This window comes from Lynx canadensis, chromosome D4 (genome assembly GCF_007474595.2).
Source record: "Lynx canadensis isolate LIC74 chromosome D4, mLynCan4.pri.v2, whole genome shotgun sequence".
Classification (NCBI taxonomy): domain Eukaryota; kingdom Metazoa; phylum Chordata; class Mammalia; order Carnivora; family Felidae; genus Lynx; species Lynx canadensis.
The window spans coordinates 69576420-69593135 of NC_044315.2; the positions used below are offsets into that span (position 1 = coordinate 69576420).

The 16716-nt window shown below is 41.2% G+C and overlaps 1 protein-coding gene across 2 annotated transcripts in view; it reads right to left on the bottom strand.

The window, feature by feature from the left end:
* Window positions 1-16716, bottom strand: part of ELP1 (elongator complex protein 1) — a 57738-nt gene that overhangs the window by 32728 nt on the left and 8294 nt on the right. For both annotated transcript variants that reach the window (XM_030293393.2, XM_032595571.1), the window contains exons 6-14: window positions 15228-15313; window positions 13443-13539; window positions 13032-13122; window positions 11849-11972; window positions 10429-10522; window positions 6496-6726; window positions 5270-5440; window positions 4379-4478; window positions 2030-2212 (exon numbers count right to left, since the gene is read on the bottom strand). In XM_030293393.2, coding sequence (XP_030149253.1) covers window positions 2030-2212; window positions 4379-4478; window positions 5270-5440; window positions 6496-6726; window positions 10429-10522; window positions 11849-11972; window positions 13032-13122; window positions 13443-13539; window positions 15228-15313 — 1177 coding nt within the window. The remainder of the gene's footprint in view (window positions 1-2029; window positions 2213-4378; window positions 4479-5269; window positions 5441-6495; window positions 6727-10428; window positions 10523-11848; window positions 11973-13031; window positions 13123-13442; window positions 13540-15227; window positions 15314-16716) is intronic.

Sequence of the window (16716 nt, forward strand, 5' to 3'; positions counted from 1 at the left end):
ATGTATTTTCCTGCGTCGATGAACAGAAAATGACATGTCTGGACAGAAGCAGAAGAGAACAATAAAACCAAATGTTGCTGATGCTAACATTTATTCAAAGAGTTTTTAGCCAATCTACGAAAAACTCAATTTATCCTCACAAAATTTGGGGCATTTTATCTGTGACTGGGTTAAGAGAAGAGATTCTGGAGTGAGAATGAATGGGACTGGATACAGGCTCTACCTGCATGATCCCAAGCAAGTTACTTAACTGCTCAGTGCCTCAGTGGTCTCAGCTGTAAAACACGGGTGCTAATGATACACACTTCGAAGAGGTAATGTCATAAGTAAGTGAGTTACTGTAGGTAAAGCACTTAAAAGAGTATCTTTTGCAAAATACAAGCTACAATAAATGTAAGCTATTAAGACCCGTAAGCTGATTGAGGAACTTTATATTCCCTAATGACAGTAATATTTTGTATGAAGAGAATAGCCTTTTTTTGAGAAACAGAAGTCAAAGCAGCACAAATATATTTTAAATGACTTCTCATTTTCGTACAATAAATGAGATGACCCAGCTTTTCCTTCTAGGAGCTAATGATAAAGAATTTCAGGGGCGCCTGGGCGGCTCAGTTGGTTGAGTGTTCGACTCCTCATTTTGGCTCAGCTCATGATCTCACAGTCAAGAGATCGAGCCCCTGCACTGACAGCACAGAGTCTTGGAACTCTCTCTGTTTTTCCCCAACAAGCATGTGCACTCTCTCTCAAAATAAATAAAAATTTTTTTAAAAATTTCAAATTTGGAGAAGCAGAAATTTGTACCATTTAGGTATTTCTGATGTAAAGTGCCTTGTTTTTTATTACCTTATTTTTATTAAGTTTTTATTTCAATTCTAGTGTAGGTAACATAGTGTTGTTGTATTCGTTTCTGGTGTACAATGTAGTGACTCAACAATTCCATCCATCACCCAGCTCTCATCACAACAAATACTCTCCTTAATCCCTTTCACCTATTTCACCCATCCCTCCCATCTGCTCTGCTTTTTAAACGTAAGCTCCTGGCTACCTATGAGTGTTGCATATAGCTAGAACATATCCTTTATATGGACATATTCATAAAAAGCTTTTTAAAAATATGAAGCACTTTGAGTCAAAGGTTAGGAGTTAATGACTACCTTATGTTTTGTGTATACTGTAAGGACAGGTTCCTAATTTTGCAGCAAGGGTTTCTAGAATTAAAATCTAACCAGGAGACCCTGAATTACAAATGAGTCTGAGGAATAATATCAATTTAGGCTTATTGTGCCAAGTTTTGACGCTGGAAGCCTGAGGATTCTTGGAGCTGTCAAGGCAACACCATCAACCTCACAACAGGGCTTGCGTTACAGAAAACAGCACCCATTAAATGAAACCTGTTTTGAGACACAGATGCAGTCTGGAATCAAAGCAAAACTTAGGGGCCAGGAAGCAGTGAAATTTAGCAAAGAAAAACAGACACTCTCTAATAGTAAATGCAGTCAAGCACCAAAAAGAACATATAGATGAGGAAGCCAGAAGAAGCATCTTAAAGTCACTATATCAAATGAAGCACACAGATATAGACTGAGACTGGGTGGCTTGGTAGGGTAAGCATCCAACTTCGGCTCAGGTCATGATCTCACAACTGGTGAGTTCCAGCCCCACGTCAGGCTCTGCTGTTAGCACAGAGCCTCCTTCGGATCCTGTCCCCTTTGCTCTCTGCCCTTCCCCGGCTTGCATGTGCACATGCACTCTCTCTCTCTCAAAAATATATAAAAACGTTAAAAAAAATTTATCGCATCTTACAAAAGGTTCTGCCCCATCTATTGGTATTTGCCCTATGTTTCACCACTTCTTGATAAATATTAAGGTTTGTATTTTGACATGACTCAAAACTACACTTAACCCCCTTGCTAAGTATATTTAACAAAGTTACTGCCCTTAACCTCACCCCCCAGAAGTCAGAAAAAGTCCTATACTCAGAAAAGACACAAACATAACTCTGTGTGATAACAGCGAAGTGCTACAATACCTAATACTGAGCTGTCCGGGCTCATCATCCGTCACAGAAGGCATCACAGTCAGATGGTGAATGACAGACTGTGGGCTGGAGTGACTGTGGCTTACAGCCAGGAAAACCTCTTCCTGAATCCAGGTGAGAAGGCTGAGCTTCAATGGGTTTACTTCTTGATCTTCACCATTCTCAAACTGAATTCTGTTTTAATATTGAAGAATATCCAAGACATAAATAAAACTTTAATATCACTGAGATTTTCCTAAATGAAGGAAGAATGAACCACCTGCTCACAGTCAACTAATTCGGAATGACAAAACCTGAAGTAATGCCAAATATTACAAAATCCAAACAGTACAAAATCCAAACATAATTATGTCTCCCTGGCTTAAGAATGTTTCTCGGAGCGCCTGGGTGGCTCAGTCTTAGCATCCGACCTCAGCTCAGGTCATGATCTCACGGTCCGTGAGTTCAAGCCCCGTACCAGGCTCTGTGCTGACAGCTCAGAGCCTGGAGCCTGTTTCAGATTCTGTGTGTGCCCCTCTCTCTGACCCTCCCCCGATCATGCTCTGTCTCTCTCTGTCTCAAAAATAAACGTTTAAAAAAAAAATTTTTTTTTAAAAAGAATGTTTTTCTATTTACTTAGATTTCTTATATCGAGATCTTTATATTGAAAAGAATACTTCAGGGAACTGACTACACAAGAAAACTACCTGCCCTAGGCCCTAGAGTAACAAACCCCAGAGGGTGTCCACTGCCACCACTTATCAGCATTCAAACAGGCTCCAGCAGATATCTGGGTCTCAGTAGAGTGCGTTATTTTTAAGTATTTCACATCAAAACGACTAATTAGCCTGAAAGATGGTATCTTGGCTTCTAACACCTTCCTCCTGTAGCATAATACACCAGAGGAGAGCACATTTTTGCCACATCAGGCAAGAACTCGTAATGGCTACTTATCCTGCCTTTTAGCTAAAGTGGCAAGTCCTCAGCACGCACTGAAGAAGCTGGATCACTACCCTGCTCTTCGCACCCAACCAGCTCTCCCTGGACTCAGCCCCTCCCCTGTTCTTCCCCACACAGGGACCTTCCCACCTCTGGTTCCCACCAACACGTTTCTGCCCCCCATAGCCAATGTTCCTGGACCATCTCTGCCAGTCCTAGCCAGATCTGTTCTTTAAGGACCAAGTATTCAAGTCCTTCATAAAATCTTCTAAATGACGTGGAGCTATCCTTCACTCAATTTTTAAAAATGATACTATATTCTAAATTGTCACACTGGGGCACCTGGGTGGCTCAGTCGGTTAAGTGTCCAACTTCAGCTCAGGTCATGATCTCATCATGGTTTATGAGTTCGAGCCCCGCATCCAGCTCTGTGCTGACAGCTGGGAGCCTGGAGCCTGCTTCAGATTCTGTGTCTCCCTCTCTCTCTGCCTCTACCCAATCAGCCTCTGTCTCTGTCTCTCTCTCAAAAACAAATAAACATTAAAAAAATTTTTTAATAAAAATAAAAAAATAAATTGTCTCACACTTCCAAGTTTGCCTTAAATCTGCCCTCAAGTGGTTTCAATTCTGTGAAATGAAATAACCCACATAAATGTTCTTCGAAAATGACTAAGCGTTATACAGACAGCCCCCACATTATACACATTTATTAAACATATTGCATATATTTAAGAGAAATATTACTTATTAAATTCAGCTACTTATTTTAGCCTGTTTATTATTCCTGTTAACTTACAAACAAATGGTCTCAGGAGGCAGTATTTAGTAATTCAGAACATGGGCTTATCAAATAGAATAATCAAATCCTGGATTCTCACAGAAGTGGTATTATAATTAATAATTGGCTTCAGGGTCATCTTACAATGTCTACAGTGTACCTGAGATACTGAGTTATACCCAATCATTTATACTACTGTTTCAGTGGGAAAATGCATTCTGATTTCCAACCCGGGAGACTCAAAACACAGCAACCCAAAGTTCTGGAGTGTGGGATGCGACAAAGACAGAGACCGCATTCAGTCTGCCGTGTGGTAACAACACGGGCCCCCTCACGCATGTAGGCATATGCAGCTTGGCCCTATCATCCTCATCTCCACCTTTACCGTGTGGTTTTCCCTGGCGAGCCAAGGGCTGTCAGAGGAAGTGGGTTCTAAGCCAGCTAACAGCTTGGCTCCACAGTCACCCATTAGCATATGGCATTCAGATATCCAGGTAACTGACTTCCCCAACCAGGCTGAAAAACCAGGGCCCAGGGGTTCAATCTACTTGTTCCACTCAGCTACAGGCACAGGTTAGTAAGAGTAGGCTGAATTTAGAACTAAATGCTGTTCTCGTGGTCCAAGGTAATTAAGAACAACCTACTTGTATCTCTTTTCCAGATGAGGTGTTCCAAGAGAAACTTTAAATCCATTTCCACCCACAGCTCCCAGCTTCACCGTAGGGTCCACACTTGGACTCTCACCTAGAAAACAAAAATGGAGACACTATCGTAGTAAACAACACACATTTTCCCTGGTACTAAGGGTACTGAATCCTCATTTAATAGGTTCTAGAAGGTAATCCACTTTAGCAATAAAGCATTCTAGAAATAACATCTCAACCTCTTTCTTAAATCTCTGCATACCTTTCAGGCTGGGGATTCAGGATGCTTTGAAAACAAGGCTATAGTATCACGTGCCAGTGTAATTTACAGCATGCCACTGAACTCACAAATAAAAAAATCAAGAGAGCAAATAGAAGCTGGCAGCAATGGGACTGTGGAAGGGCAAGTGGATTAGACGCTAGAACACCTAAGCTAAGGTCCTTGTCCACTCTTGCTCAAGCAAACTGCAAACATGCTGGCATTCTCTTCCCTCCCCTACAGAACAGAAAAACCCCAGCTCTGACAACACTCATAGGAAGGCTGTGAGATCAACTGCAAGTATGTGGAAAAGGCTATGAAAACTGTAAAATGTGATAAAGATGCATTAAGATACTACGCTACTTCCAGGGTTGAATGTTACTGTTAAATAACTAACTTTTCAAGTTCAACAAGCAAAAAGAATTGCTTTTATAAGCCAGAGTAGGATTAACCCCCTCCCATTCCAAACCCCACAAGCCAATTAGATATCATCATAATAATGACATTAATCACAAACTTCACAATTTTTAAAAACACTGGCAAGGCACCACCAAGGCAACACCATAGTATAATCTGCTTTTGTGCAGAAGGAACTTGGTTCAGAACATCTTGGTAACAGTTTTTGAACATACCACATTTATACACAGAAATCTGGTTACTGGCATCTAGGACCGCGAGGTCATTACTCTTCTGGGGGTGTGCAGAGAACGTGACTTGATTCACAGGGTGTGGGAGCAGCAGCCGGTAGGTGCACATGGGAGGTGGAACTACACTCTGCCGGAAGACCGTCACCAGTACCCTGCCTGCGTGTGAGAGACAAGACGAGGTTAGGTAAGTGGATGTGTCCTTTGTAAAGTAAGCATCTGACAACACAGCACCACTATCTAATAATGGTGGTAGAAAATACACAGCAGTTTCTAAAAATGTTTGGTGCTTTTATCATAAATAAACTTAAACACGGTATACAAGGAAAACTGAGTGTGTAACCTTCAGGCATGGAGCAGTCCAACTCTTGCAAATGAGGGCCAGGTGGCCAAGAGTTCTAGCTTGAAACCTGGGCCTGCAACCAAGCCAATGAACCGAGGGAATGATTCCCTTCCAAATCCTTGAAATATTTCCCTACATGTTTTCAATAATAAGACCTACCTGATTAAGTCCTCTGTACAGAGCATATGATTGTAAAATCAGCATTAGGACTACTGATTAGAACAAATTAGAACTAATTAGAACAAAATTAGCACACCACTGCACATCACAATCTTAGCAACAAGTTTTCCTTTACGTTACCAGCGGTAAGTACACTGTCTATTGAAGTAACCCCTTCTTGCTCCAATTTCCTCCCCCTCATCAAACAAAATACACCAACCAATCCTCATACTAGACAGATGTCTGTGACTTGAATTGAACATATTAGAGATTATATAATTAACAAATATTGTACCAAATAACAAAGCAACCCAAGTGGAGTGGTGCAAGGATCAGTGTAAATCTGTGTCAGAGCAAAAAGGTAAGACTGACACACCCAATGCCACAAGATTACTGTTGTCGCCCTCTGTACCTGAAGTCAAAATGTTCAACGTCTTCAGAGGCCAGACAAGTAAATTCGTGAAGACCATGGATGGAGTTGGGCTGGGCAGGGGTAAGGATGAGGAGGAAGGATTACGGTTCTCAGGAGAACACAAGCCCCCACTAGGGGCATTCCCATCCAATCAAAACAAAACAACAAATAAGTAAAAATAAACCAAACAACCAAAGCACCAAACAAATCAAAATTCTCCAGTTTTAGTCAAACCATGACATCTGCACGAACAGACTCAGAACCCCTACAGGCTCATGGACACGCTTTCCAGCTCCTTACTTCCATCAATGACAGCCACGTTTGCCATGTCGCTCGAATTATCTCCTGAGCTCCGGTCAGTCGTCCAGTGCCAGTCATAGCAGAGGTAATGCCAGCCCTGACAGAGAACATGCAGCCGGTACGGGGTCACCAGGTCCCACATCAGAGACACCAGCTTGCTCTTCCCACAGGTGCTGAAGGGCAGACTTTGCTTGAGATACCAGTGGTAGTTCCCAACAGTCCAGAGCTGCACTGCAAGGGGAAGATGAGACGAAGGCCATCAGGCTGGAGGACCAGACTTCATGCCACTTGCTAGATGGGGAAGAATTTTTTCTTTTTCAAATGACCTTTCCTGCTCAGCCTCTTCATTAAAATCATAAGATCAACAATAATAACTGTCAAAAAGTAGTTTTCCATGGGGATAAGCTAAGGTCAGAAGCACACATGTTCAGTTTCCCTCTACTTTCAAACTTTAGGATCATGAGGACAGAAAGGTACTAGGACAACGGTGCTTTAGTGAGTTGTTTTTTCATAAAGATTTAGAAAGAAGAAAATTTGGCAATTAGATAAAAAGTATTAAAACACTCAACCCTGGATGTGAGGGCGATCTGGCTGTGACATCTGTCACCCCACTGATTGCCAGGGTTGATTCAGCTGATCTGGCTGGCTCCGGTGTCCCCTCCCTCCCTCACCACTCCATGTGTGTCCCTCCCAAAGCTGCGCACTCCAAGAGGACGACCTTCCCTGATAGAGGAGGACCGTTCTTCAGTCAAGGGTATACGAGTAGCTGCACTCCCCTGCTAGAACCTCCAAACAAGCTCTCAAGGTCCACTTGTAGGAGAACGTAGGGTAGTCAAGGTTCTAAGACTCCAGACTAACAGAAGACCATGGGGGAGGGGAAGGGGGAAAAAAAAAGTTACAGAGAGGGAGGGAGGCAAACCATAAGAGACTCTTAAATACTGAGAACAAACTGAGGGTTGACGGGGCGTGGGGGACAGGGGAAAGTGCGTGATGGGCACTGAGGAGGGCATCTGTTGGGATGAGCACTGGGTGTTGTATGGAAACCAATTTGACAATGAATTATATTTAATAAAAAAATAAAAATAAAAAATAAACCACTCAATCCAAGTGCACTAGATTACTATCACTATGCTGTTTTAGGCTCAAGACACTTATTATTTTCTTCCAGGCGCTTTACGTGCAGTTATGTCCATGGCTATCTGGTATTAAGCATGATTCAGCTATCCAAAGAAGATCAGTACTCATCCTTTATCAGCAATTATCCCTTCCAACATCTGTTAAAAGAATAAGACCTAATCCTGGGGTGGGAAGGAAATGGGGGGATGTTGGTTAAAGAGCACAAACCTTCAGTTATAACTTCAGGGGACCTAACAGACAGCATGGTCACCATAGTTAACGATCTGTATTGCGTACCTGAAAGTTGCTATGAGAGTAGGTCTTAAATGTTCTCACCTTAACAACAACCAAAATGGGAATTACGTGAAGTGAATGAAGCATGTTAACCAACTTTACTATGGTAAACATTTCATAGTATATATGTGTATCAAATCATCACAGTATACATCTTGAACTTACACAATGTTGTAATAGCAATTAAATCTCAATAAAGCTCGGGGGAAAAGACCTGATCATGTTGAAACCAAACTTTATTAAAGAGAAAACACATATAAACAAATACCTTGACTGTATTAAGGAATTTCTTTTCTTTAAACATCTCCCTGCACTTTTTTTTTTAATTTGTTTGTTTGTTTTGTTTATTTGAGAGACAGAGAACAAAGAAGGCAGAGAGAGGGGGAAAGAGAGAATCCCAAGCAGGCTCTGTGATATCAGCACAGAGCTCGATGCAGGGCCTGAACGCATGAACCATGAGATTATCACATGAGCCGAAACCTAGTTTGACACTTAACTGACTGAGCCACCCAGGCGCCCCTCTCCCTGCTAATTCTTAATTAACCTAGCAACCACAGCGAATGTAACCTAGTTCTCTAATTAAGTTATTAGAACACTTCTACCTATCTGTGGGTTGCTAAGTTAGACCACATACTCATGCTCTATGAGGACAGATGATGTGACTTCTTGTGCAACACTTCTGTCCTGAGCGTATCACAGCACCAGCCCTTGACACCCTGGCTCAAAACTGGTTCTCAACTCTGGCTGCACATTAACAATTGCCTGGGAGCTTTTTAAAAATTTTTTAATGTTTATTTATTTTTGAGACAGAGCACAAACAGGGAGGGGCAGAGAGGGAGGGAGACACAGAATCTGAAGCAGGCTCCAGGCTCTGAGCTGTCAGCACAGAGCCTGATGCAGGGCTCAAACTCATGAACCATGAGATCATGACCTGAGTCGAGATCATGACCTGAGTCGAGATCAGACACTTAACTGACTGAGCCACCCAGGTGCCCCTATTTTTTAATTAAGTACTGATGTATGGTCCCCATTCTAAATTTTTTTTTTTTTAACGTTTATTTATTTTTGAGACAGAGACAGACAGAGCATGAACGGGGGAGGGTCAGAGAGAGAGGGAGACACAGAATCTGAAACAGGCTCCGGGCTCTGAGTTGTCAGCACAGAGCCCAACGCAGGGCTCAAACTCATGGACCATGAGATCATGACCTGAGCCGAAGTCGGACGCTTAACCGACTGAGCCACCCAGGCGCCCCTGGTCCCCATTCTAACACACTGACTCCAACTCTGAGATGAGGCCTGGATAGTAATTTTTTTCTAACGGAGCAGCCAGCATTGAGGTTTGTGTCATGAATGAATGAATAAATGAGCTTTTAAATAATATTCCAGTTAAAGAAAAAGTTCTGTTGATTAAAAAGTTTGGAAGCCACTTAAAAAATAAGTGAAATGCTTTATGAACAAAACAATTCGGTGCATTGCTGTTGATATGAAAAAATTACAAAACTTTCAACGCCTAATAGCATGAGATTTAATAAGGTGTGGCACAAATACCATACAGCAATTTAAAATTATGCTGATGGGTATGTGAAATGGAAATGTGTTTGTGACTTAGTAAAAACAAGTTATAAAACTACACGTATCGTGCCTATATACTTAACAAAAATGAGATCACAGCCATACCGATACACGCACATAAAATATGGAACACAAGAAAATTTTAACAGTGCTCATTACTGAGCAAAAGAATTATGGAATAACTTTTGTTTCTTCTCATCTTTACTTTCTAATGTTTTCACGTATTACACACACACCGAAAAATACATATTTACAATGTGATCTACAGTTAAAAAGGCATACAGACGACTCTTACTTGTATCTAATGCCATTTGTCTTTCGCTGCTACAGTTTTCCTTTGGCTAGCACTTTAACTTCCTGCATAACACCATCCATGCAGAGAAAGCAATGACTTGTGATGGTTAATTTTACATGTCAACTTGGCTAGGCTATGCTGTCTAGCCATTTGATCAAACACTAGCCTGGATGTTGCTGGAAAGTATTTTGTAGATGTGATCATGCTTTAAAATCAACTGACTTTAAAAACAAAAGATTATTTCGTGGGTAGCTCTCATGCAAAGAGTTATGGCCTTAAGAGTTTATGGCGTTAAGAGCAAACACTGAGGTTTCCCAGAGAAGGAATTCTTCCTCCAGACTGTAACACAGAACCTGCCCGAGTTTCCAGACTACATGCCTGTCCTTACAGATTTGGGACTCAAGACTGCAACATCAACTCTTGTATTTCCAACCTGCTAGCCTGTCCCCCGAGTCTAATGTCTACAGAGAACCCTGACTGATACCTGACTAAAATTCATAAATAATCAAAACCAAACCACTCCCTCATCTCCACCTACCCCCTCAGTTATCTCTGATTCCACTACAGGACTAAGTAGAAGGGGTAAAGGCAACTCCACAGCCTACTTTCAATTACATTTCATGTGGCATAAAGCTGAGATACTAGTGCTGTCTTACCATAGGTTTTTAGAGCGCAATTTTCTTCCCTCTGAAGGTCCTCCAGCCAAACTGCAAGCACAGTGGAATCTGCATTCCAGAACAGGCCGTTTACCTAGTAGGGAAAAAAGACATGTCACTGGCCTTTAACTATGTACATATTTCATAATCTTTACGAGAGCTAAATTCCCTGCTCTCACAAACCAAACACTTGAGCTGATCCCTAGCAATAAATTATAAACCTACAGAATCAGTATGAACATACAAAATCAGTATGAACCTACAGAACCTACAAACCTATGTAATAGATCATTATATGCAGGGGACTTTAAAAAAAATGCACTGTGGTTAAAAATTTAAGAGACTTAACAACCAAAAAGAGAGAGAGAGAGAGAGAGACAGAGAGAGAGACTTAACAACCAAATGCAAGTCAACAGTCTTAGACAATCAGGGAAATTTGAATATGGACTAGGTATTAGGTACTACTAATGAATTATTACTAATTTTGTAAGGTGTGATCATGGATCTCTGGCTATACAAAGAAAAGTATTTTCTTACCTGTTAGAAATGGATATTAAAAATAAAATTTCTAAAATTAAAACCCCAGGAAACAAAAATGTGTGTGTGTGTGAGTGAGTGCGTGCATGCGTGTGTGTGTGTGTGTGTGTGTGTGTGTGTGTGTGTGTGTGTGTGTGTTTAGGCTAGAAAGGGGTGATTGGATGAAAACAGCTCTGCAAAATGCTATTATCTGTTGAAAGTAAGGACATGGGAGTTCATTAAACTCCTCTCTCAACCTTTAGCTTATGTTCTTAATTTAAATGTAACATAATTGTATTTATTTTTTTAACATTTATTTATTTTTGACAAAGAGACAGCATGAGCAGGCAAGGGGCAGAGAGAGAGGGAGACAGAATATGAAGCAGACTCCAGGTTCTGAGCTGTCAGCACAGAGCCTGATTGGGGGGGAGGGGGGTGCTCAAACTCACAAATCACAAGATCATGACCTGAGCTGAAGTCAGACGCTTAACTGAGCCACCCAGGTGCCCCATAAATGTAACATAATTTTAAATCATTTTTATGTTTACATAATTAAAGATCACCATTCAGTGTTTCTGCTTCAGTAAAAATCCTAATGGTACACAAGTGGCTTAAGGTTTAAATGTTATCAATGAAAAGTATCTATCATTGGAAGCATTATGTTTTTGTCCAAATAAACAATACGAATTAGGATTTCTATTTCTATCTATGTTTTAACTAGAGTAAGAAAGACTGCCATTTCTTTACAAAACATCCTTCAAAACAAAAAATGCAGTTATAAGAAGCCACTATTTTTATTACTATCTACTCTGGAGCTTCTGTTTTATACACCCACATCAGACAGAAACCTCTACAGCTGAGGAAAGTCCCCTAAACTTGATGGTGAAACAACTCAGGCACTTACCTTAACCTCATCTTTGAGGAAAGGAAGTGTAAAATGTCCATGAAGAAGGCCGTTTTTCTCAAAAAACACGATATCCTGCTGACTGGGTTTCTCTTGTGTGGATGCAATCAAACTACCTGAGGGCCTTAACGCAAACACTGAGTGTTAGAATGTCCAAAAGTGCAGTCAACTGCTAAGAACAAGATGAAAGTCAGAGAAACGATTTTTCCAACAAAAAACCTCTACCCAAGGAAGGTTTAAAGCCCACGTGACTCTTGGCAAGCAGTTCACATTAGTGACGTACTCCACCTGCCCAGGGGATAGAGTGCCTCTTCGTGATTTGCTCAAAGGCTCCATCTGTCCCCCAAGACTACGGATTTAGACTGCACCAGTGTGACTTTTTAAAAAACCAATACATTATTTAAACTATTCTATTCTAATTATTACATCCCATAAAAACATAATGTATTTCTCCTTCTATCTATGACTTCAGCAACTATGCCATGTTCAGACAGGTATTTAAGACTTCTCAGCCTACTTAAAACATCCCAGTCACCTCATCCTGTTCGTATTTGTCTCTATAGCTTTAACTTCAATACCTTTCTCTCTTTGCTCTGTCATCCAATTGTCACTCAAATACAGGTGGGAAAAAGATGTCTGAAACTCATAGACCTAGGGGTTTGGCATATAACAGATGCTACTGAGACAGAGGAGACACTTCTGTCTTTGACCAGGGCAGTTGCAGACACTAAGCAAGAAGTTTACCGGGCCCAGATCCAGCCTGCATGTTCCTCAGCAAACAGAACCCTCTAGCCTAAGAGCTTGCGGCTTGTGCTGAGAAAAAAGCCCTTTCCCTAATTTTCACCAAAGCTCCACTGCCCCTGAGAGCTTTGCAGACTGTGACTTCCCTTCTAAGCACCACTTTCTGTTATACACAAGGATTTCATACAGAAGCTCCCTATAAGCTGTAAAATGTGTATATCTTGGAATGACATCTGTGAAGAAGCTGTGAATCTACTATTCAAATTGAATTCAGACTTCAGAAAAACTACAAAGAGAGAGATATGGGCCTACAGCCAAATGAGTAAAAGTTAATATCCTTTTGTGTTATATAAACACCTGTACCCAACAGGTATCACCACCCCTACCCCAGTTCCAAAATATTCGCTGAGGAAGAAGTTACAAGGTTTCTTCTCGCACTCACTTCCAAGCCAGAGCTGGTCCCAGTCCTGCCACAGGCTCACTGGTGGACTGTAAAGCAAACTCTCGGTTCCATACCCTCACTTTCCGGGCTCCTGGGTGGCAGGCAGAGTTAAAATAAAGAAACAGACACACTTAAAATGTTGTCAAGTCAGAACTGTTCCAACATCTTATTAATAAAAACTGCCATGGTTTTACGAAGCTAATTAGATTAATCTTGTTAAGAATTTGTACCCACAAGTAGGAGGCTGGAGCAGATGACCTCAAAGAATTCTTTTAGTTCTTAGCTCTAAATTCACTTAAAATCTAAAGCAGCACCTCGTATGTATAATTTTAAAAAGCCTAAGAAGAAAACCTTCTTGAACTTAATAATAAAATAAAAAATATTTTCTTTAACTGCAATTTATTTCCATACCTGTCTCTGGGCAAACAACACTCACAGCAAAAAACTGGCCGTCACCACGCCAGGTCACTTGTGGTCTATGGTCATCCCAGGGCAAAGCCAACTCGTACTAAAGAGAGGAAGAAACACAAATGTTACTGGGGGACTTAAATGGCCCCAAATCAAACAAGCCCCAGACTATTTTTTAAAAAAAATTCTTTTTTTTAACGTTTATTTATTTTTGAGACAGAGAGAGACACAGCATGAACGGGGGAGGGGCAGAGAGAGAGGGAGACACAGAATCGGAAGCAGGCTCCAGGCTCTAAGCCATCAGCCCAGAGCCTGACGCGGGGCTCGAACTCGCGGACCACGAGATCGTGACCTGAGCTGAAGTCGGACGCTTAACCAACTGAGCCACCCAGGCGCCCCAGCCCCAGACTATTAAAATTAAATCTTTTACATGACATTTAAGCTATCTAGAAAACCATCTTCATAGAATCCTCAGGTACTCTTCTAGAAGGCTTCTCAGACCCAGAAATCATCAAGAAACCAAGAAACCAAAACAAAATCCATCTTCACACATAAAAAAAGTGGCCTCCAAGCACAGCAACAGAGGAAAAGAGCTGCAGATCTGATATTAAACATAATGAGCTGAGGAATCTACTGGGTAACTACGGTAAGGAAATAGATGTTCTGTTTATCTAAATGTAAAGGGGTAGAGTTCTGGTTATCTGATTACTGTATAAGCTTTACAACAGTGCAGAGACAAGTTAAAAAGATGAGAGGAAGGTAGGAAGAGAAAAATCAGAGGCAATAAAGCCAGCAGCAATGATGCAAACATGGAAGAGTTCTGTGTTCCGCAGTACAGGAGCAAGAAAGGGCTCTAGCACCACTTATATCCCAGTCCTGAAGGTCTTGAAGTCTTGAAGACAGAGGCCAAATCTGCAGGCTGGGGGACAAAAGATCACCTGAGCATTCATTATCACACTCCCGTGACAGGGGGCAGCGGAACAGCACGAGCACCACACTCCGCACAGCGGGGAATACACAAGGCAGCCTAACAAGACATATTCTCAATTGGCAAAGAACACAAACCCTTCCCCTAGTGAAAGGCTGAGATGAAATAGGAGTCACACAGATTGTAGCCAGCAATCAGTAAAGATGGAAAATGTAAATGACAAGCGGTGCATTATTGATCCACCTGTCCCACGGAGCTCATGGAAATGTCTACATGGACACAAGTAATATGCTTTTCTATTTGCTCAGCCCAAATCTTGGGATCATTCTTTCTTCTCATTCCACATTTAATCCATTATCAGTAACTCTGATAGTTCTACCTTCAAAATGTATTCAGAAAAAAGGAAAAAAATGTATTCAAAGAAAAGGAAAACAGAGTTTCATCCAAAGGGAAAAATCAGAAAAAGTACCTAATTTATGTATGTAGGAAAAATATAAAAACATACATAAAAATGATCTACAGTGAATGCAGGATAGCAGCTCTTTCTGGGGAGGAAAGGGAGAGTATCTGGGAGGGATACACAAAATACTTCAATTCTATCTGTGATGATATATTTTTTAAACTGAGTATTAGTTATACTTATTCTTACACTGAAAAAAAAATACAAAGCAACTTGGCAATAAGAAAGGAAAAGGGGTCTTTCTAGAATGACTCATTCCGAGGGCTCTAAAGTTTCAGTTTTACTAAAGCAGAAGAGCTCTATCCATTATCAGCCTCTAACAGGACACCTAAGAGCTCCCGGTAGTTGGCAAAACTTGTATTTGTTCCAGTCAAGGTTGTTTCCATCAGACCAATCTTACCATTTGCACCTGAAAGGCCGCTTGCCGACCTTCTGATCCATGGAACTGCGTCTCCTTCCTGCCCCATCCCACAGTGATAAACTTGCCTAGAGAGCAATTGATAGAGAACATGCAAGACAATCAATAAGCTACATGAAATGAAATAAAAACAGTTCCACTGCTATTCTTCATTAAGTAGGTCACTGGCAATTACTTGGGTCCTCTGAGACCTCTCAATAAACTGACTAGCACTCAATATTTGAAAACCAATGTTCCATATCATACACAGCAGTGATTTTTGAAGAATCTGAAATGGTCTTATTTTGGAAAGCACTTCACTGTCATCTTATATATTCTAAATTCCCTCAAGGACAGTCAACAATTCCCACTTCACAAGAATGAAACATGAAGAATTTATGAGATACATCCATGGATAAGAACATTAAACTCAACACAAGAGCTAGGAATAAAATTCTGATTATAATTATTTGGTCAACTAAATGTATCCAACCTTCGTGTCAGTGGTGGTGGGGACTGTAGATTAAGGAATTCACTCCTCACATAGATAGAAAATGAGACCCTCTAAATTTGGCAGAAGCCAAAATTAGAACACAGACTGTCCACCTTCCAGCCTAAGGTTCTCTCTAAATCACAATGTTTCTCTTGCATAAAGTATGCAGTCAGGTGCTGAAATAATGCAACCCTCTGTTCCAGTAGGCAGGATCAGGCATTCGCCTGCAACAGGTACTACTGACGTGTCTCTGAAAGCATCAGACAGATCCAGGACCCAATACTTCCCTCCTGCCATTGATTCTGACGAAGCAGAGCTGTTCGTAATTTTTTTTTTTTAATATGAAATTTATTGTCAAATTGGTTTCCACACAACACCCAGTGCTCATCCCAACAGGTGCCCTCCTCAATACTCATCACCCACCCTCCCGTCCCTCCCACCCCCCATCAACCCTGTTTGTTCTCAGTTTTTAAGAGTCTCTTATGGTTTGGCTCCCTCCCTCTCTAACCTCTTTTTTTTTTTTTTTCCTTCCCCTCCCCCTCGTAATTTCTATATATTACAGGTCAGCATGACCATTTCCTGTGTGCTCTGCATGGGTACATGGGAGTACTACAATAGCACACCTTGCATCTGTCTATGAACAGCAACGCTTACCCTGGTGCACACCCCTGTGCTTCTATCTGAAAGTTTCCAGAGATGTAAAGGACCAACGAATGAAGCAAGAGAACTTTTCCAATGGGATCAGACAATAAGTGATGGGGTAAGAGCAGGGATCAGTAAACTACAGCCTGTATCTACATTTACAAATAAATTTTTATTGAAGCACAGCCATGCCCATTCTTTTATGTATTGTCTGTAACTGCTTTCACGCTAAAACAGCAGAGGTGAGTAACTACAACAGAGGCCATGTGGCCTGCAAAGCTGAAAATAACTGCTATCCCGCCCTTCACAGAACAAGTTTGTCAACCCCTGGGTTACAGGGAAAATATCCATTCACCA